Genomic DNA, 20,133 nt, shown 5'->3' with positions numbered 1-20,133 from the left:
CTTTCAAATCAAATACCTCTAAAAGTTATCATTTCTTCTTACTTATCTCCATCTATCCTTATTATTATCCACTTTATTTTTTTCCTCCAACCAAATTGATCATAAGTTCAATGTATTTGAATTATTATAAATTTTTTTATATATGTATCGATTCTTAGTATAAAATAATAGACCATAAATTAAATAAGTGAAAATAAGTATAATGGGCTACAGCTTGATTTATATCAAGTCAGCTAGCATGATTAAATTGTTTAATAAATTAGGTAAAACATTTTTAAAAAATTAAAGTTAGTAAAAGTTCAGATTTTAAACTCTTTTTATAGGTTTAATCGGATAACTTGTTAAAATATATAATATTGTTTTTGTTAAGCGTATTTTTAAATTTATTTAAAAACTTAAACCCTTTCACATATATAAACTTGAAATTTATTTAATACACAAATTGACCAATTCAAAGATCTTAGGACTTAGATATCCAAAGTCAAGTAAAAAAAATATTAAAAAGATTTGACAAAGTCTAAAATAAAATGAATAAACTAAATTTAAAAGTTTATATTAAAAAAAAAAATAAGTCAAACTCATTTTAGTGGACACCTGACTTTTTTTTGACTCCTGATAAATTAGGTTTGACGTGGGTTGCATCATCTACCGACTTTCCACTTTCGCTGATTGTAATCAGTTGGTGGTGGTGGAAGAATTTCTCATGATACTATATACTACTTTTTTTCATATCTTTTCATGTTTAAAGTACACATAGATTAAAATTAGAAAAAATATTTAATCGAACTAAAAATATTGTAATTGGACTAAAATATTTTTGTTTAATACATTAATTTTTTATACTTACACTATTAATAGTAAATATTAAATAAGTGTATATTTGGAGAAAAAAATGGACTTTGAAAGTCTAAAACATCAATTATTTTTTTTAAAAAAAAGCTAAAACATCCAAATATGTGAAAAGGAGATAGTAAGGATCTTCTTATGATAGATATAAATTTGTGAGAGCATCACACTACACTAATACTTGCAATGCTTCAAAACAAGTATCGTTCTAACATATGTTAGATACATAAAAAAACTAATAAATAAATAAAAGAAACTAATAGTTTTAGAAAACTAACCTGACATTAACATTATATTAACAAAATTAAGGTAATACTTAGAAATACTAGTGAGAAAAAATAATTAATATTATATTAAAAATTAAATCTCACACTTATTTTAAGACAATGTTTTTCTTAAACATGACGATTATTTTTTAAGTTAGCATAAAGTACAATTTTATATTAAATGCAGGAGGACACCAAATGTGATTAACATACAAACTTTCAGTATGTATGATTTGACTGCAATGAGCCAATGATAGAGGTTCGGAGCTTCTAAACACAACATTTACGATTTTATTTACGTCGGGCACATTAAATTCGGGTCATTATAACATCTGGAAAAGAAAGCATAGTTATTGAGAAGGATAGACATTTAACTTTTTAAATCCATTTATTTATTATTATAAAAAAAAGTTTTGAATGAAATGAATTTGTTGCACCCATTACAATTACATTAGGAGAAAATCATTTAAAAATATTAAAAATGCAAAGTGGTGAATTTGTTGATGAACAGATCAATTTGTTTTGACTCAGCGACGAATCAGTGATTCGTTCTTCTCCCGCCCTCCCCCCGAACTTCTCTTACTACTAAGTAGGAGTTTATAACTTTTGATTGCTTGCAATATGCACTTTGAAGGGGGAAGGTAAGGGTGCGCAAAAATTGGTTTTGAAAAGAAAAAAAAACAAGCTGAATTGGTTCAAAATTGGTTTAAACGACTCAATTTTTAAATCAAAATTGATAATCGATTTTAAGACCAGTTTGGATCAAATTAGTTTTAAGAAACTGATTTAAAATCAAACTGATTTTAAAAAGTGATTAAGAGACCGAAGTGATTTCAAATCATTTTAAAATTAATTTTAAGAATCGAATCAGTTTTAAATTAATTTTCAAATTGTTTTTTCTTTAAAAAAACTATTGCAATTTAGAAAAAAAAAATGGTTATTATGTGAACTTAACTTGTTTTAAAACTAGTTCGATTCGAAAGGAATTTATTTAAAAAATTATTTCAATTTTATTTAAGCAAATCAGTTCAATTCAAAAATCAGTTCAATTTGATCTAGTTTGGAAACGATTTAATGAAAACCATTTTAAATGCACACTCCTAGGGTTGGGTTGTGGTCAGCTTTGTTGGTGTGAATTTCTTTTTATAATAGTCATGAGAAATTGGACATTAACTGATTAAGAGTGTATTTGGATAAAACTAGATAAACAAATGCTTAAGAATTTAATGTTTATGCACTCATTGACTATATAAAACAATTTTGCATTGTCATCTAATCACAATTCACTATTCAAATTACTTTAAAATAATTAATTTTGAAAACTAACAAACTTATCATACATGATACATTATGATTGAATGACTATATAAAACATATGGTTAATTAAACAGGTAGTTGATATTTATAATTACATTGAATCACCTAAAAATCACATTAGTTTGTATTTCAATATAATTTTACATGATTCAAGGTGAACCAAATGCACGGTTCTTTCTTTACCAGAAAAAACTAAACTTTACAACAACAACAACAAAAAAATCACACAGTTCTTTACATTGAATGTGTTCCAAAGAAGCGAAGGCTACGATGCGTAACTTAGACTCATTATGTCCCCGTGTAAAAAAAAAAAGTATCCATTAGATATATATGGATTTTAATCAATGGTTAATATAAGTATGGACTATAGTGGAACTTCTCCCTCTACATTAGATAAAATTAAAAAAATACATTATTTTTTCCTTCTCGCCAAAACTTCTCTCTTCAGAGTCTCCAATCACCCGTCCCTCATTGAGACCATCCCATTATCACCACCACAAAACCCTCTGTTATAGCCTGAAGGATCGTCGTCGCCATCACTCAAGAGGAAACACTCATTCTCGATATCAAAATTGGACCTTATGCATCAGATTTGTTTTCAGATCTAATAGTGGTTCTTGTTGTTCTCAATCTCATATTTGATTATTTCTCTCTTCCTTTCAATCTCAGATCTAGTTATTTCTCTCAAATGCACATTTCTTAGTAACTACAAAACACAACCTTAGATTTGAAAAAAAAAAAAAAAAAACAACTGAATCGTTACTTCAACATTTGCACATTCGTGAAGGATTTCATCATCGTCGCACTCAAATCACAATACTTGAAGCACAAAGAGTACGCATCACCAACCTCAGATCTGATACAAAAATAAGAAACTCAAATCTGAAATGCAACCTCGACAACTAGCGTGTTCGTAGAGGGTTTTTCGTCGTCAAGCTTAAAGACGCAAAGGGAACCGTGACAGTGAACTACTATGCCTGAGAGAACGACAGGTTGAAAACTCCGAGGTCGAAAACATCGCAAAAAAAAAGGGAAAGAATAATAGTTTTAATTTGATCAGGTGTGTGGCCTCCCACGGTAGTCCTCAATTTTGTTTTTTGTTTCAGACCGTTGGGTCACGCACCCTAGACCTCGTCTCCAAAGAAATGAAATTCGGCCATTCACTTGTAAGTAGTAGCTGCAAAATTCCCAGTCCATCAAATTTACGTGAATGCACCCATCTATTATTAAATTAATTGACCCGGCATAAAAAAGCCTCAACTCATCAACACTCATTCAAAACCGCTATAAGATGTAGCATAGCATAGATAAATCATAAAAATAGCTGAGAGGTCAAAATCCACTAGAGATATTAAGCCTAAATAAGTAAATAATATTGAAAATGGTCCCAAAATTACATTTTCAAACTTCTACAAATTGTGCAACATGGTAGGCGCCTATAATAAGACACAAACCCCATGCAAAACCAGCTCTGCTATTTGAGATGAATCTCTGGTTTTACTTCTTGCCCCCACCAGAAACGTTGAACTTAAAGAATATAATGTCTCCATCTTGGACCACATATGTTTTCCCTTCCTGTTTATACTTTCCAGCAGCCTAAAAGACAACACATTAAAAAAACAAAAGTAAACTAAGTGGTCAGGTCCTTAAAAAGAAGGCAGTAATATACACATATAATAAAGAGTGCGGTTCAAAAAAAAAAAAAAACATATAATAAAGAGTGCAATGGGGGATGCTAGATCTTTGGAAGCACATGGTAGCACAGTACACATAAACGAAAAGGTTTGATATGCTGAAAGCAACCAATGCACATGTATGGCATTTAAACCTCAATTCAGTGCATTAAGCATCAGAAAGCCAACAATTAAAAGAATGAGCACATATAGTCAAACCTTAATCCCAAAATACGACTTCTATGGACTCTTCTGTAAAAGATCCTAATTAAACAGCTGTATCAATTTAAGTTCCGCTACATTAAATACTTGCCTCCCTCAAAAAAGGAACCAACTACCAATATAATAACATAAAAGCAAGTGCTAAACAAGTTTAAACATACAAATAAAATCTTCTAGCAAAGTGAGCCTAGATCTAGATACAGAAAACAGAGATTGAGCATATTTCCTCAATCTCAATATTTTAGCCAAATTAACCTAAGGTATTAGACCTGAATTTCTATCTCGACTTACCCAGGTGAGTGAGGATCTTTCCTCACTTTTCCAGCAAATTCTAGAAAAATATGGGCTATTTTTCTCCGTTTTATCACCCAGTTATCAATCTGATGCTGGTCACTGTGACAACATTTTAGGAAGCAACAGCAATACGTTGCATCAAAAGAATAAATTCATACCTTCACAGCTGACTCACTACCAAGTTCCTTTAGATCCTCAAACTTCATCACCTGAAACAACATTCCGAAGCAGTCGCCCAGATCAGTTGTTGCAAGATTGAACATATTTGTTAATATAGAAGTCATTGAAACAGAAAAAATATCTATAGCAAAATGAAAAAAAATTAAACGGATCAATTATGATAATTAAACTATATAACCAGTGAAGAGAACAAAACACTTTCTCAAGAAGAATGGTTATGCCAAATAAAATAGGTCATGAAAATAGTGGCAAGCCATTTTAATCATTGATACAAACTGTTCAATTTGCAATTTCAAATAAGAGAATTATGTGGTACCTCTTCCTAATTCGAAAATTAAAACCTGATCAATGAATTTGTAACAAATCTCAATGCATAATCAAACTGTGAACAGTGTAGGTTGTACCATAGACCCAATTTCAAATAGCATGGTTTAATTTGATTCTTACCCTTTAGTAAATTCATAGGGTTAATTAGCTTCTTGATGTGAATTATGGAGAAGATATCTTATGCTAAGCTTGGTGTGAAGGAATGGAATGCTGTTTTGTATTCAATCTTGGAATCCAAGGATTCCTATGTTTATTATAAAAAATGAAGGTCATTCCTAATCTCATCCACAAATTCGAGGAATGCTATTGCTCAAAAAAAGAAGATTGGGATTCCATATTTTTTAGCCATACAATTTCATTTTTGTGCATGCTTTCTAATATATCATTAAGTAATTCATAAAACAACTCAAGTTACTTTATAATTTATAATTTATAAAATATAAAATACACGATACAAATGGAAAAGTTTTTATGGGTTTATGGGGGTGTCATTTTGTCTTTTAGATACTTGACCTTGGAGTTTTCACCATAGTATAATTTTCATTTCAGATCTATTAGTTTCATATTTTTAGGTAGTTTTTTATGCTAACATTTATCTGAATGTTGTATCAATATCACAAAGCATACGGCCATAATTAAAACATAGTAATTATAAGAAAATCATTAAGAGAAAAAAGTAATATCAAGATTTATTTTATTAAGTCGCTTAAAATTTCATCTTAAATTAACCTTTTAAAAACTTAGATGTTAGTATTATATAACAAAAAATATATATGAAAAAAAGTTATGGTATTTTACTTCTATTGTAACAAACAATGAAATAGGAAAAGGATTCTTATTCCTATTTACTAATAATTTATTCAATGCAATTGCTCTCTTTGCATCAGAAGCAGCATTAAGTGGTTACCAATAAGCCAAAGGAAACATGGTTGCATCAATTTGAGTTACTCCAGAATGTGTCATGCAGAAAATGGGCTGGGCAAACCTAGCTAAGGTCTTGCCCAAATCAAAAATGGAAAATTAAATTTCTTCAGACATGCAAAATTGTTCAGATTTGGTATTCTTTTAATCATTTTTTTCTTAAAAGGGCAACATTCTAAGACTCCATAGTCATATTGGGCGATGCAATTGAGTCTTTACAAATAACCTGATTGCATAATCAAAAGTTATAGAATTATAATGTTAAACCAATAATTGCAGTCATATATAGGACGAAGAATATGGAAGATCAAAATCAAGAAATGTCCAAATTCATGAACTCACCTCAGCACAAATAAATCCTCTTTCAAAATCAGTATGGATAGCCCCTGCAGCTTGAGGAGCCTTTGTTTGGCGTCTAATTTGCCAACACTTAACCTAAGAACACCCAAAAGAATTATTTAATCAATGAAAGGCAACAAATGTCATGAAGTTAGACATGGAGAAAGTATAGAAAAAATTGTTAAAGTGAATTATTGTAAACATTGCAATTGTAGTTATCATACACACAAAAGAAAAAGCATTTCAGACACAATGGAACTGTGGAATGGCAGAGTAACAACTGTTCTACATATTAGTTACTTTCTCAGTGCAAAATCACTACTTGACAATCAATGAAATTATCTATGGATGTCAGTCTCCTTCATGTGCATAATAAAGGCCAAGTAATTTTATGCATTCACCAAATAAAGAAGTGATAAATGCACATTGGGAGAAAATGAAAAGACTCAATTATAGTAATTTTATATTTTTATCATTTATCATAACAAAACTAATTAATTATAGTTGTAAATTTTATCTCCAATTCCAATAATAAATTCTTTTTGCATGATAAAATTTGTATGAAAAATATTACAATAATGTGTCTAAAAGATGCACTTGAGTATCACACACTGATTAAGAAGATTTATACTTGAGCACAATCTTAACAGTCAACAGCAAAGAAACTAAAAGAAATATAGTTTGGTGAGGATGTTGTACAAATATCAGAGCAAATTTATAAAAATTAAGACAACTTTTATCAGCAAGAAAGTAGGTATGCAGATACATTACCTCATCAGGTCCTGCTGTGAAAAAGTAAATGAGATTAATAGCTGAAAATCCAGTCTTTATTATTTTGGTAAGAGCACTGTTGAAAAGAAGAATGTAACAATGTTAGTAGCATGTACAATACAAAATATAATTATATATCTACTCTTCAATGTTAATGAGTATTCAATTAAAAATTTTAGTGAAAAGGGATAAAAGTACTAGCAAATAGCAAAGCAATCAGGATAAGCTCTTGATGTAGTTATATAGTGATCAAAAAGGTATGTCTGTTCAAATTGTTTAAATAAGGTCATTGCTGATTCTCAGAACACTTCAAAAGGATAGATACATGGTGTACATGCACAGAAGTTCATTTGTGAGAGGAATTCAATTTTTAAGAGGTTTTATATTTTAAAATACTATAACATCAAATGACTTGTTTGGATATCAATTCCATAGAATTTTTAATATGATGGGGATTTTATAGGGGATTTTTTCCTAGTAAAATGAAGGGATTTCAAATACCCCCAAAAATAAAAATTTTTTTTTTCCCCGCCCCCCTAAATTCTTTTAACCCCGGAAGCCTGGGGGCACCCCCCCCCCCCCCCCCCCCCCGCTCTCTTTTTCTCTCTCCCACTCCTTATCTCTCTCTTCCTTACCTGTTTCTCTCCCATTCCCTCTTTCTCTCTCTTTTCCACCCCACTAGGTGATAGACTCGTGCCCTGGATCAGCTATTTGATTACTATGGGACTGAGATAGAAACTAACTGGAATTAAGGGTAGTAGCTCATTTTCTAACATGATAATACTCAAAAGTCAATAAAGTTGCAAAACTCCAAGAAAGCACATGCACACAGTCATACCAACAGCTTTTTATTTTATAAAATGAATAATATTTTTTATAGCAGAAAGAGGACAGAAAAGTACAAATAAGAAATTCTCCCAAAAAAAGGAGTAAAGAAATAAAGTATATAGCAAAGTTTTGCATTCAAATCTCTCAACAAATATTATTTGAGAGAAGAAAGAAATGCAACAAGAGGGAATCATGATAAAGATAATGAAAGAAACATTAAGCAGTGTCTTTTACTTTGTCTCTTGCAAGTTGCGACCATAACCCCCTCTCCCTTCATGAATCTTGGTACTCCATCAATTAACAGCCCAAAAGCCAGATTTAAAAAAATTAATAATAATGAGCCCCCACAGAATTTCCGAAATCAAATAACTTGGCAAATATGAGAACAGCAAAGAGGTTATTAATAGAACCTTGAACAGTTATTCTTAAATTAATAATTTTACCATGTTTTTAGCCTATTTATTGCATCATAATCCAGATGACATCTTCCATGAATTTTTTTAATAGTAAAGTCCAATGGTAAATTTAATGCTTTGATTAGAGGGTTTTGCACGGAAAAGAGTTCAAAGTGATTACTTTGAGTAGAAAATAAGGATTTAAGGGTTTTGGGTAGAGAAGAACTGGCAAAAAGACTTGATTATAGCAATTAAAAGAATTGAGTGATTAAATTTGTGGAAAAAGATATCAGGGGATCAAAATCACACATTAGCCATAGCAAAGACACAAAAGAGTTCCTAATTTTGCAATCAAACATTTAACAGCAGTACAACAAATACTTTAAACGGACCTTTGAGTTTTGTTCTCCTCACAATACTTAGCCGCTTCATCTGGTGGCATATCTGCAAGATTCCTTTCCAAGGCACAGCTGAAAGGAATAATAGTCTCACCCCCGTGCTCCTGGACCCTGAAGAACACAGGTGTCCAATGATAATTATTTTATTTTTTTCACATTACGAAACACCAAGCATTGACAGAATAATAAGGAAAAACAAAAAATAAGGCACAATAAGAAAATAAATTAGAAGTAAACACTATTACATAATAAGGAAAAACAAAATGTGCCAAATTAGTTAAGATTTTCTTCTACAAGTGGAGGAGTTACACTGCTTTCACGGAAAAGCAGTATGAAATTAGTATTCAAATTCAAACAGAAACAATACTATAACCTGCAATCTGCAATATCATTTCAATTTAACAACTACATGAATTGAAATCCATTGTCATGCAGCCAGTTGTGTGGCTGAAGGAACGGAGGTGTTCCCTGCTAGGCTGTTACAGTATTCTGATGGATAAACTCTCAATCCATAACCTAATAGTGGGGATCCCTACTTTAGAGCATGTGGGATCAACTCAAATCCTAAAAATTCTAGCTCAGCAGTAAGATCAATTTGTCAGCACAAGCTGCCGATCCACCAGTCATATGATGTGACTTCTACAGTCTACTTTCCCAATGAGACAGACTTGTACGGCAGCATCCAATACCTGTCTTCTTTGATGCCACAGAATCATATTTACAGTATTTTAAAAAAATTAAATGTTTTTGCTATTAATTTGCAAACTTTCATTTTTCTTTTCCAAAAATTGTCGTTTATAGAAAACATTATAATAGTTAAAACTTGAAAACTGATAATTTTACAAAAGTATATGTAAATTCTTTAAAGTTTTGTTGATAGTGTTAGATTTAGCATATGTAAAATATGTAAAATGCAAGTCAGCTATCTTTATAAATTATAATTGATTAGCTGCAATTTTTAGGATGTAATTAAATCAATTAAACCAGTAATTACTCTTTTTTATTTACTGCAAACACACTACAAATAACAGAGCTGATGTGTGTAGAAGAGCAAATAGTTCAGTACAATCTTTCTACTTATAATAAAAAGTTTAGACATATAATTTTAAAATAAATTACAAAGGTGCACTTGAGATGCACCACCTGTATTGTAACTATAAGAAGATGCCTTCATTAGTTTGAAGTTGCACTCTTGCACTGTGCTCTTGTTACCTAGGGTATTGCTGGTATTAGTCAAAACCAGGAATGGAATGTTAGCAATGAAAATTGGCATATCCTATGTGCATCAAGCCATTATCGTAGACCAAACATAGAAACATTCTTCCATCCCATCATTTATACCTTGCCAAGAACACAACGCAATTTTAGGAAGATCTTTGAAAGGGCATCTAAGTTAAGTAGCACAAAATTCAGTAGAAAGGCCACTGAAAGTGCACACTTGTTGAATACTTTGCACATAAATATGTAGAATACTTTGCAGTTTAAACCCAATTTTGGCATCCTTCATACTCGTACAGAGGTAGTCATGGAGAGAGACAAGGTCTAAATGATTCACGAAAGAAAAAAAATATTTAAATAATAATAAATAAAAAAACAAACATAAATACATACCATGCATGAATTTTGGGCAGAAACTTGTTTTTTTTTCTTTGGTAATCTTTTTCGGTCATATTAACCTGTGAATGAAATTTAGGTATCAGAGGTAGAAATTTTATATAAATAGATCTGAAGTACATGACACTATAGAACAATATGGACTATGGCTATGATGTAACTCCTCAGTGACTAGGGAAATACTTTAAGAAAGCACCAACATAGAAATGTTATAGTTATGACACAACAGACATGGTGATAAGGCAACTTACAAAATTTTTGGAATAGAACATGCCCAGGAAAACAAAATTAAATAATAAAAATTATTTGGACATGCAAACATGTCTGCGTGCAAGCATGAGTGCAAGGAAGTCTTCACAAGAAAAAGGTATGTGTGAATTTTGAATGACAGGTTCATAACCCACAGTGTGGGAGAAGGGAAAGAATTATTACATGAGATATACTGAACCAGATTACATGATTTGCCAACTTGTGGCTGCAAATGCCTTTGGATATAAAATAATCAACACTTACGATTTGGATTGGTGGAAGAGGATAACATATTTATGAGATGAAACTGGAATTTTGTTTCATTCCATCATAACATATCGAAACAATGGAATTGAGGTTTTATTACATTATGTTCCATTCCACTTCATTCCATTTTAATCCATTACACTTCTGTCCCATTTCTTTTCATCAACCCAAACATAGACTAAATTCAAGGAAATAATCATTTTTTTCAAAAGCTCTTCAAGGAAGTTGACAAAAATAAACAATTATTTCTTCAAAATAAGTTCAACCAATCACACATTTATAAACATAATTTGGAGTAAATCACAACAAGCAACCACATAATCAATCTTCTATCCAAGCCATCTGGTCATAGTTTGTTGAGCCATATTCAAACAGTGTCAAATTGTATTCGAACATGAAAAAAAAATGGAGACATCTCTGAACATATATCTAGACATATCCCAAAGTTATTGAGCACTAGAAAGCATTTTTTATTCCCAGAAATAATTTGTAATAAAATACAGTATCAAAAGACATACATTACAGCTTATCTCCCCATAAGATATACAGATAATCTACTAACTCAATGTTTTCTTGATTAAATACTTTTCATTTGTCATATAACACATGCACATATACAATGATAGTTTCATAAACTAGGTTGCTGGATGTACGTAAAGAAAAACAAGGCAAAGTAGAGAAAGGAAGCCAAGGTTAATAACAAAATATCAGCATCATCTACTTAGTATCATTCTTCCATTTGCATGCTCACTAATATGAACCTCAAAACCATAATAAGAACTGAAAAAACATTACTAGCGAAATTAACAAAAGATGAGGTATTTTTATCTGAAAAAGTATCCAACAGGCATTGCTAAGTGCTAACTGGTACATAATAAACAATAAGGACTTTTGCACTCCAAAGTCAAACAAATTTTCTACTCGGGGGAGAGAACATTACCAAGTATACAACAGGCTTGGCAGTTAGCAACTGAAAGGAATTCAAAATCTCAATATCAGCAGCCTTCCAATCCCCTAGACGTATATCTTTTCCTTCCTCAAGCAATGCCTTCACCTGAAGACATGCATAATTTTCATATATGAGAAGAGGAAAAATGTGACGGTGACAATTAAGTGATGACATAAATATTACGTGATTCTACATGTAAGGAAATTGTGCCAATTTATTTTGGCAAATACAGCTGGTTGCAGGTACGGAGCAAAATGCAAAATATATAAAATATACAAAACAAAAGATGGCCATTTCATCAATGTGGGGAAAAATGAATCATATAATGCTCAAAAGATAAAGTCAGACCCTTTGACAACATTCGAGCTCGATTTTTAGCTGCTTGTCATTGCTCCTCTTCATGCTTTTCTCAATATCTTCTATCTTTCTTTCCATGAATTCAATATCCTGGAATGATTTGCAAAGGGAGGAAGGCTTAGAAGTTATGTTACAGGATACAAACAGATCTATCAAAAAAGGTATAAACTTTATATTTACATAAAAGAATAAATTCATCAAGATGAAAAGAAGAAATTACAACAAAATGGAGGATGAGAGATCTCCTTAATGCTAAAAAAAAGGTCAAACAAAGAAGAAAACTGATACAATGGAGCAAAGCTACCCAATTGCTCCATATACCTGTTAGGAACCCCAGCCTCCCCCCCCCCCCCCCTTTAAAAGAGCACATGCTTTGCAAATTATCAATAAAAATCATGTTTCATCAAGCAAAAGTAAAAACAATTGTTGGTTCAAAAGCTACTTTTTTATGACAAATAAAGTTGCTAATTATGCATACCTTCAGCCGCAATTCTTCAGTAATGACCTCTAAATCCCTGACTGGATCAACAGTATCATCAACATGAATAATGTCCGGATCCTCAAATGCACCTAACAAGCAGCAAGGCTCTAGGTTAATAACTCCCAAATTGACATCACAATGTCATAAACTCAAAATACAGCACTAACAAAAGAAGTGAGCAAAGAAGATTAGGCATCAGCTTACGTAGAACATGGAAAATGCCATCCACAGCACGGATGTGAGATAAAAAACTATTCCCCAATCCTTGCCCCTGATGAGCACCTCGGACCAATCCAGCTATGTCATGGATTTCTAAGAAAGCCGAGACCTGGATTACAACTTCAATAAACACGTCACGACACAGGAAAGAAAGACCGATCCATCAAATAACAAACAACTAACAGAATGTCAGGTGCAACAAATAGAATTAAAAGCAGGGTACAGCTTGAGTGTAAGCTAACTAACAGATTAACAAAAGTGAACTTCAACTAACAAGGCCACCACAGATTCACTAATAACAAAAGTGAACTTCCATTACATACCTCACTTTTTGGCTTGAATAATTGGCAAAGCCACTCAAACCGTTCATCGGGTACATTGACCCGCGCCTCATTAGGCTCAATGGTGCAAAAGGGGAAGTTCTCAGCAGGTATTGCCAACTTGGTGAGAGTATTAAAGAGAGTAGATTTTCCAACATTTGGCAAGCCAACCTGAACAAGGGAGGAACAACTAACTAACATGAAAAACTAAAGATTTCAATTCACTAACTCAATCAAGCATTTAAAAACAAAGAGACAGCATCTAAATGGTTATAGTTCAGTTCCAATGCATAGCAACTATTGTCTGAAACTATCATATAAAAATCAGCAAGTTGGAAACAAAATCAATCAAGCATGAACATGAAGCCGAAAGAGGGAGGACCCATTTTTGTAATTGCAAAAGGGTAGGTGAGGATAGTGTCAAAATCGAAAATTTGTGGATTTGGAGAGAGAATAAGAATCATACAATGCCAATTTTGAGGTGAGAAGAGAATCGACCGAGGATGGGTCGCTCAGCTGGAGCTTCCTTGGATTTGGCAGATTTGGGAGGCATTTTTTGCGGCGAAGGGTTTCGGTTCCGATGAAGTACGAGAGAGAGGAGGGTCTTAGAATCTCAAATTCGTGACTTGTAGGGTTTTGTATGAAGGGAAAGCCAAACAAGATGCTCACCGTATTTTTTATTTATTTTTTTATGTTTGTTCAGACTTTTCCTTTTTCTTTTACGATTAAATTACTGACCATTACTTCAGTGGAGAAGTATTTCAAATGGTCTAATTTGGACGATAATTCTGAACCGTTAGATTAATTTCGGACCATAACTCTGAACCGTTAGATTAATTTCATTCCATAGGTCATACTTACATATTTTGCGCCAGATTATCGCTCCCACAAATTTCTCTCCCTAGCAACTATTGCTGCCAACCACCATAGGTCACCAAATCTTTAACCTGATTCTCCCTCCCTCTCTCTCTACCACTTTCGGCAGCCTCATCACCATCCACCATTAGCATTCCATTTGTTTCTCCGGCAGATTCGGACCTTGAAATCGGAGATCTGCGAGCGCCGCAACAAGTAAGAAACATGAGGAAGCCTTCTTCAAGATCGTTCTTGTACACAGGTCTTGGCACGGTTCATGGCGAGGAGGTCGATGAGGCTTTAGAGCATATTTGCGGAATTGGAGATGGGAGATCGGAGCGAAGCCACAACCGAAACATCAGAGTCGCGATGGGGAGTCACCATGTTGTGCCAAGACGGCGGCGAAGTCACCAAGCTGGAGTTAAGAACGGCAAAAACGCGAGATCGGAGTTGGGAAGGGGGGAGGAATGGTGGTGGCGGCGTTGGTTCTTAGGTTTGGGGATTTCTTCTATTTTCACTCTGATGTTGTGGGAATGTCTGAAACGGCGTCGTCGGAAATTGCCTCCTGCGGCGATGAACGGTTGTTGGGATCGGGGAGAAATAATCAGGTGTGTTAGATATATTGTATAAACTAATGAGATAGATTAATTTATTGGCTAAAATTTACTTGATAGGCGGTTCATCTTAGCCTTGGCCTTAAATTACTTTGGTTTTGAAATATTTCCAAATTTTGAGGTACGTCTCTCTTTTTTTTTTTACAAGATGTATGTCTCTGATTAAAAAAATAATTAATAATAATCGGGTATTCGATATATAATTTTTTAATGGGTCTTTAAGATTTTTAAAATTGTCATATATTGTCATCTTTTGAATCAACAAATCGTTTATCTGAGCTAGGAGTCTAAGTGGTTTGGTTTGGAGTGAGTTTTATTTATTTATTTAATTTAATTTAATTTAATTTAATTGGATTGGATTAGATTTAGTTTATTTTTTTTATTTAATTAATCTAATTTAACTAAATTCAATTAGTTGGATTGGATTGGATAGAGAGGTGATTATCGGACTATTGAAAAAGTCACATTTTTAAGTTTTTGGAAAAAAATTTAAAAAAATCTCAAACTTAAAAATAATAAAGATATTATTTTTAAGAGAATGATAGTAAGAACATTTTAAAAATCAATATTCATATAATATTGTACTATTCACATAATAAACAATAAATAAATAAATCATAAATATATATATATATATATATATAATTAATTCATAAAACAATGTTATTATTTTAAAATAAACAGAAAAAAATAAAGTCAATTAAATCAGATTCGCTTATAACCCTAAGTGGCATTAAGCTCTACCTCTTAAATAAGCTCTCATAGATGAAAAAAAATCATTATTGTCTCCTAAGGTTTCAAGTTGCTGCAAATACAAACTAATTTCATGATCTATTCTTTTAGTATAAAAATATAATTAATAAAATTAGATTTACAGAATAAAAAATTATCAAATAATTTGAGAATCAATAGACGAATATAATTTTTTTTTTAATTTTTTTTATCTATAGGAAATTGTAGATAAGTATCAAAATTTTATAACAACTCTCACATTCTCTTCAACTAGTTAGTATAAGCTAACATCACCAAAAATCATGTTTTAACTCTCAGTGGTTTAGCACTTTAATTTTTGAATATTATTAACGTACAATTTTTAGGTTAAATTATTATTTTAGTTCTCTCATTTATTTTAATGTTCAATTAGATCAATTATTAAGTGGTTCAATTAGATCCTCTAATTATTTAAAATGATTTAATTAAATTTTTTTATCAATTAAATATATAATTCAGATTGAACGGTTAATATTATTGAATTGAACCACTTAATAATTAGAGAATTAGACAATAATCTAACCCAGTTTTTAAGCTTGACATGTGGATGGCCTATGGGAGAGTAGAATGATACTTCTCAGAAAAGATCCTTGTTCATACGAGTTTCCCTTCAAGATGGTGCAATCTTATCAGGAGATGTGCTTCAACAATCTCGTTCTCAATTTTAATTAATGGTAGAGAATTTTGTCCAAAGTACAGTCCATTCCCACATATGTCATGAGTTGCTGTCTGGTTTGACTGGTGTTTACAGCTTGGAGATTTGGAATTTCTGTGAATTTTTGTGTCTGATGATGTACGACCCTTGAGCCTTTCTTCTTCTTAAATAATACATCACATCTACTTTTTTAAAAAAAAAACAGATCATTAACTTTAAAAACATGCTCTTCTTGAAATATTTCGATTTCCCTAACCTTGCAGTTCTTCAATGAATGACTCCATGCTCGTCGAAATATTTCAAAAAACTAACACGATGTAACAAACAATGACTCTTGCTTGAGAACAATCAGGCCAAGGTCTCCTAAAGTGCAACATTGATTTTCAAGGAGTAAAATTGTTTTTTGAGTTCAACTTTGCATTAGAGATGATGTTCAAGGAAATATTGTCAAAGCCAAATCAGTTTGTGCAGCTAGAATTCCAGAACCAAGGGAAGTAGAAAACTTGGGGTCTTATGTTTCTCTCAAAGTCAGGGACCCATTTGCAACCTTAGGCACAACTTGGGTCCACCACTAACTATGTCGAATATCCTCCCAGGAGAACTTTGTTTATCTATAATCATCTTATTTAATTTAAACATGATTGACTCCAATAAAAAATATTTATGGTCTAATTAAAAACTTAATTTTTTCATTGAAATTTTATTTTTAATAACAGATACACATCAAAAATATTAAAATTATAATTTAATTTAAATTCATTAACAATGTAAAAAATATATTGTCATTTAATTAGAAATTATTATATTATTATAAATTGGTTGACTTTTTTTAACACATATCTTCAAAGTCATATATAGCTTGACTTCTAATTTATTAATTAATAAAAATATGCAAAGAGGCTATTTCCGGATTCGAATCCATGACCAACAAGTCACCAAGGCACAACTTTACCGCTGCATCAGGGCTCGCCCTCTAATTTATTAATTAATAGTATAAAAATTATTGTCCATTGTCTCTTTTTTTTTTCTTTCTAAAGAGAGGCCAAGGCCCAACAACAAAAACAAACTAACCTCAACTATAGAAGAGAATTTGTTGTTCTCAAACCCAATTTTTTAAATTTCACCCCCAACCTTTAAAAAATTACCTTTAACAAAAATAAGTTTTCTTTATGCATCTTGACAAGATATTATTGAGATACACAACCTAATTCTATTTGAACTATACATCTAAAGCAAATCTGTTGAGATACAAAACCGAAACATATTTGAATAGCGTATCATGTCATATCTTCTATGGACCCAAAGTAAAATTACATTTTTTTGTGTATATCAAGAAATATATATTGTGGAGATACACAACAGAGGAAACTTAATAAACGTAAATCTGATAAGAATATTTTTGTCTGTATTTTTTTTTTGTAAAAAATGGGTGTAAAGTTAACAAAAATAATAACGAGAACAAAAAAGCCCTTTTAATAAGGAATGTCAGCCCAATAGCATCCTTGAATAGAAGGTGAGTAGATAAGAAAATAAAATTAATACATAACCAATCAACATTACTTGTTTATTGGAAAAAAATTCTCCATTCCAATTATAAACAATCAATATATCTAAACTCTAGAATATAAATTTGAATAGTTACGCGCATATTATCTGATTATGTATCTTATCCATCCGTATATATGAAACCGATATTATATGAAATTATCAAGAAATTGTGATAATTCTTCTTATTTTATAATTTTTCTATTTAATATTAAATAGAGAAACTGCAAGATAAGAAAAAGCACACATATTATGTGTTCTTCCAAACAAATATAACTGCAAAAAAGATAGACAAATCTATAGCTAAAGTTTAATCAATGCATGTTTAAAAAATACAAAAGTCTTATTACACATTACACATTCTAATTCTAATTGTATTCTCCAAAAAATAATTAATTTTTTCTTTTTATAATCCTGAATTCATTTTTACTAGTATCCAATTGAATTGGAATATGGAATGAGTGACTCTCCTGAGAAATTTGGAGAATTTGCAATTCAAAGTTGTTCTTATAAATATCATTAACAAGTCACGACACTGTTTAATTTTAAATTATTATTTATTCCTTCGTTGTACAGTAATATTTTATTTTTAATATAGTGAGATATTTATTTTATCAAATTTTATGTAAAATATTTCATATATATATATATATATATATATATGCAATGCTTAATTTTAATATACACCAAGGTGCTACATTATTTACTTTTATTAAATATATACCTCAATATTTTATTAATAAAATCATTGCCTTCTGTTATAAAACATACACTCTTGTATTCATTTTTCATGCAGTAAAAAAAGTATTCATTTTTTATCAAACATCCTTGTATAAGTTTTGAAGTAAAATAACAAAATAAAACTATTCACATATAATCATAAGGGGGTTGATTACGAATTAACAATCAACATAAACCAAATTTTCTTCCCTTTCAATTTGCATAAAAAAATGGATTACAATGTTTATTTTTGCTGATCTTTATTATACAAATTGACTAATAGTGTAAGCAATTTAAAATTGGATATACAATATGATTTTTTTAAGCAGGATATACAATGTGATTAACTAAATACATGAATCTCAAAAAATATCTACAGGCAATAATCACATATATACACGTTTTAATGAAATATACAAATATTAAATGGTATTAAATGAAATAAATTAAATCATACAAATAAGCCATCAACATTAACTAAATGAGGAAATAAGCAAACTAGTATATAAGCAAATTTAAATTTACATTAATTAAATTTAAACACATCAATTTTAAAAAAACGAGGTGCTCCATTTTCATGATTGATTGACTCACAATTTATTAAATTTCATTCATTGTGTCATTTTCTTTTTTTTCGTCATCATTATTTGCAGGTAGTGTAAATGTTATTTAAAAGGATTCCAAAATGACATGTAACACCCATTCACTTATTCCAAAATTGTCATCAAACGTGCATCATTTCTTCGTTTGGTTTTATCTCATGTTGAAGAATACATTCGCTCTAAAATTAGTCCTCATGGATAACGTGTGTATTTTAAACTTGGTTTTATTTTAATTTTATCCCACGTTTTATAGCCAAATATTAGTCAGAAGTTTTTCGGTTATTTAGGGAGATAAAATTGATGCTACAATTCTCAAGCAATTTATTTATATCAATTCACAGTTAAAAGATAATCTTAAAAGAGCTCATCAATAAATCATAAATTTATATATAAAAATTAATAATAATTCAATATTCTTAAATAGAATAAAAAAATAAATTTATACATATATTTTGTACTAGATTGTTATGGTTAATCATAAAATTAGAAAAATATGATTATTTTTTAAAGAAAAATATATATAATATAAATTATTTACATAAATAACATATTTTAATTACATTAATATTATATATATATATATATATATATATATATATATATATATATATATATATATATGGGACAACTAATTATCCTCCTCATTTATGAATACTTTTAAGAATAATCATTGGATTGAGATCTGTTTTATTATCTTTGGAAGAGATTACCGTACAACAACACATGCATATAAATTAAATTTTAATATGAAACTATTGTTGTGAAACAACCTAAAGCAATTGTACCACAAAACATAATTTAAGTCTACCCATACTGATGTGTTCTTTGATAATTTTGATTGCAATTACTTTGTTGCTTAGTATTTTTTTATCAAATATGGTTATATCCTTGAGGAATTAAAATAAGTTTATTTAAAATCAAATAAAAGAAATAAATTTTAATTTAGGTTAAATTTTTTATACTAAGTTCTCGGTACTTATTTTTGAAATAAAAAAATTCAAATAAAAATCATTTTACGTCAAACACAATTTTAACTAAAATCAATTTTACAAAATAAAGATTACCTAAAAATTAAGTTGGCAAACTTAAACCTAAAATGCCATCTAATTGTATGCATTGAATGAAACTTTTTCCATAG

General features: G+C 30.5%; 2 protein-coding genes across 4 annotated transcripts; one reads left to right on the top strand and one right to left on the bottom strand.

The window, feature by feature from the left end:
* Positions 1–3,780: 3,780 nt before the first annotated feature.
* Positions 3,781–14,095, bottom strand: LOC100813501 (obg-like ATPase 1). Its single transcript, XM_003546219.5, has 12 exons — positions 13,700–14,095; positions 13,237–13,404; positions 12,899–13,022; positions 12,692–12,783; positions 12,205–12,303; positions 11,848–11,961; positions 10,389–10,453; positions 8,772–8,888; positions 7,157–7,232; positions 6,389–6,481; positions 4,777–4,827; positions 3,781–4,025 (listed from the first exon to the last, which is right to left on the bottom strand). The coding sequence occupies exons 1-12, from the start codon at positions 13,784–13,786 to the stop codon at positions 3,927–3,929; spliced, it is 1,185 nt and encodes a 394-aa protein (XP_003546267.1). The 5' UTR covers positions 13,787–14,095; the 3' UTR covers positions 3,781–3,926.
* Positions 14,096–14,313: 218 nt separating this feature from the next.
* Positions 14,314–16,327, top strand: LOC106796303 (uncharacterized). Of its 3 annotated transcripts, none has more exons than XM_041010008.1 (3): positions 14,314–14,696; positions 14,763–14,823; positions 16,040–16,327. In XM_041010008.1, the coding sequence occupies exons 1-3, from the start codon at positions 14,314–14,316 to the stop codon at positions 16,139–16,141; spliced, it is 546 nt and encodes a 181-aa protein (XP_040865942.1). In that variant the 3' UTR covers positions 16,142–16,327. The 3 variants fall into 3 exon arrangements, with proteins under 3 accessions (XP_040865942.1, XP_040865943.1, XP_014623512.1); XM_041010009.1 differs by having other exon boundaries at positions 16,009–16,327; XM_014768026.3 differs by lacking the exon at positions 14,763–14,823.
* Positions 16,328–20,133: the final 3,806 nt, after the last annotated feature.

Source organism: Glycine max, chromosome 15, assembly GCF_000004515.6.
Source record: "Glycine max cultivar Williams 82 chromosome 15, Glycine_max_v4.0, whole genome shotgun sequence".
NCBI lineage: Eukaryota > Viridiplantae > Streptophyta > Magnoliopsida > Fabales > Fabaceae > Glycine > Glycine max.
The sequence above is the reverse complement of the archived record's forward strand: the minus strand, read 5'-3'. Positions and strand labels throughout refer to the sequence as shown.

Bases quoted from the DNA above. Each gene is read 5' to 3' on its own strand.
- LOC106796303 (XM_041010008.1), top strand. From the start codon at position 14,314: ATGAGGAAGCCTTCTTCAAGATCGTTCTTGTACACAGGTCTTGGCACG. The intron at 14,697-14,762 runs GTGTGTTAGATA...TTTACTTGATAG, and splicing joins GATCGGGGAGAAATAATCAG to GCGGTTCATCTTAGCCTTGG. The intron at 14,824-16,039 runs GTACGTCTCTCT...ATGGGAGAGTAG, and splicing joins AAATATTTCCAAATTTTGAG to AATGATACTTCTCAGAAAAG.
- LOC100813501 (XM_003546219.5), bottom strand. From the start codon at position 13,786: ATGCCTCCCAAATCTGCCAAATCCAAGGAAGCTCCAGCTGAGCGACCC. The intron at 12,784-12,898 runs GTAAGCTGATGC...GCTGCTTGTTAG, and splicing joins TGGCATTTTCCATGTTCTAC to GTGCATTTGAGGATCCGGAC. The intron at 6,482-7,156 runs GTAATGTATCTG...GGGTGTTCTTAG, and splicing joins TCACAGCAGGACCTGATGAG to GTTAAGTGTTGGCAAATTAG.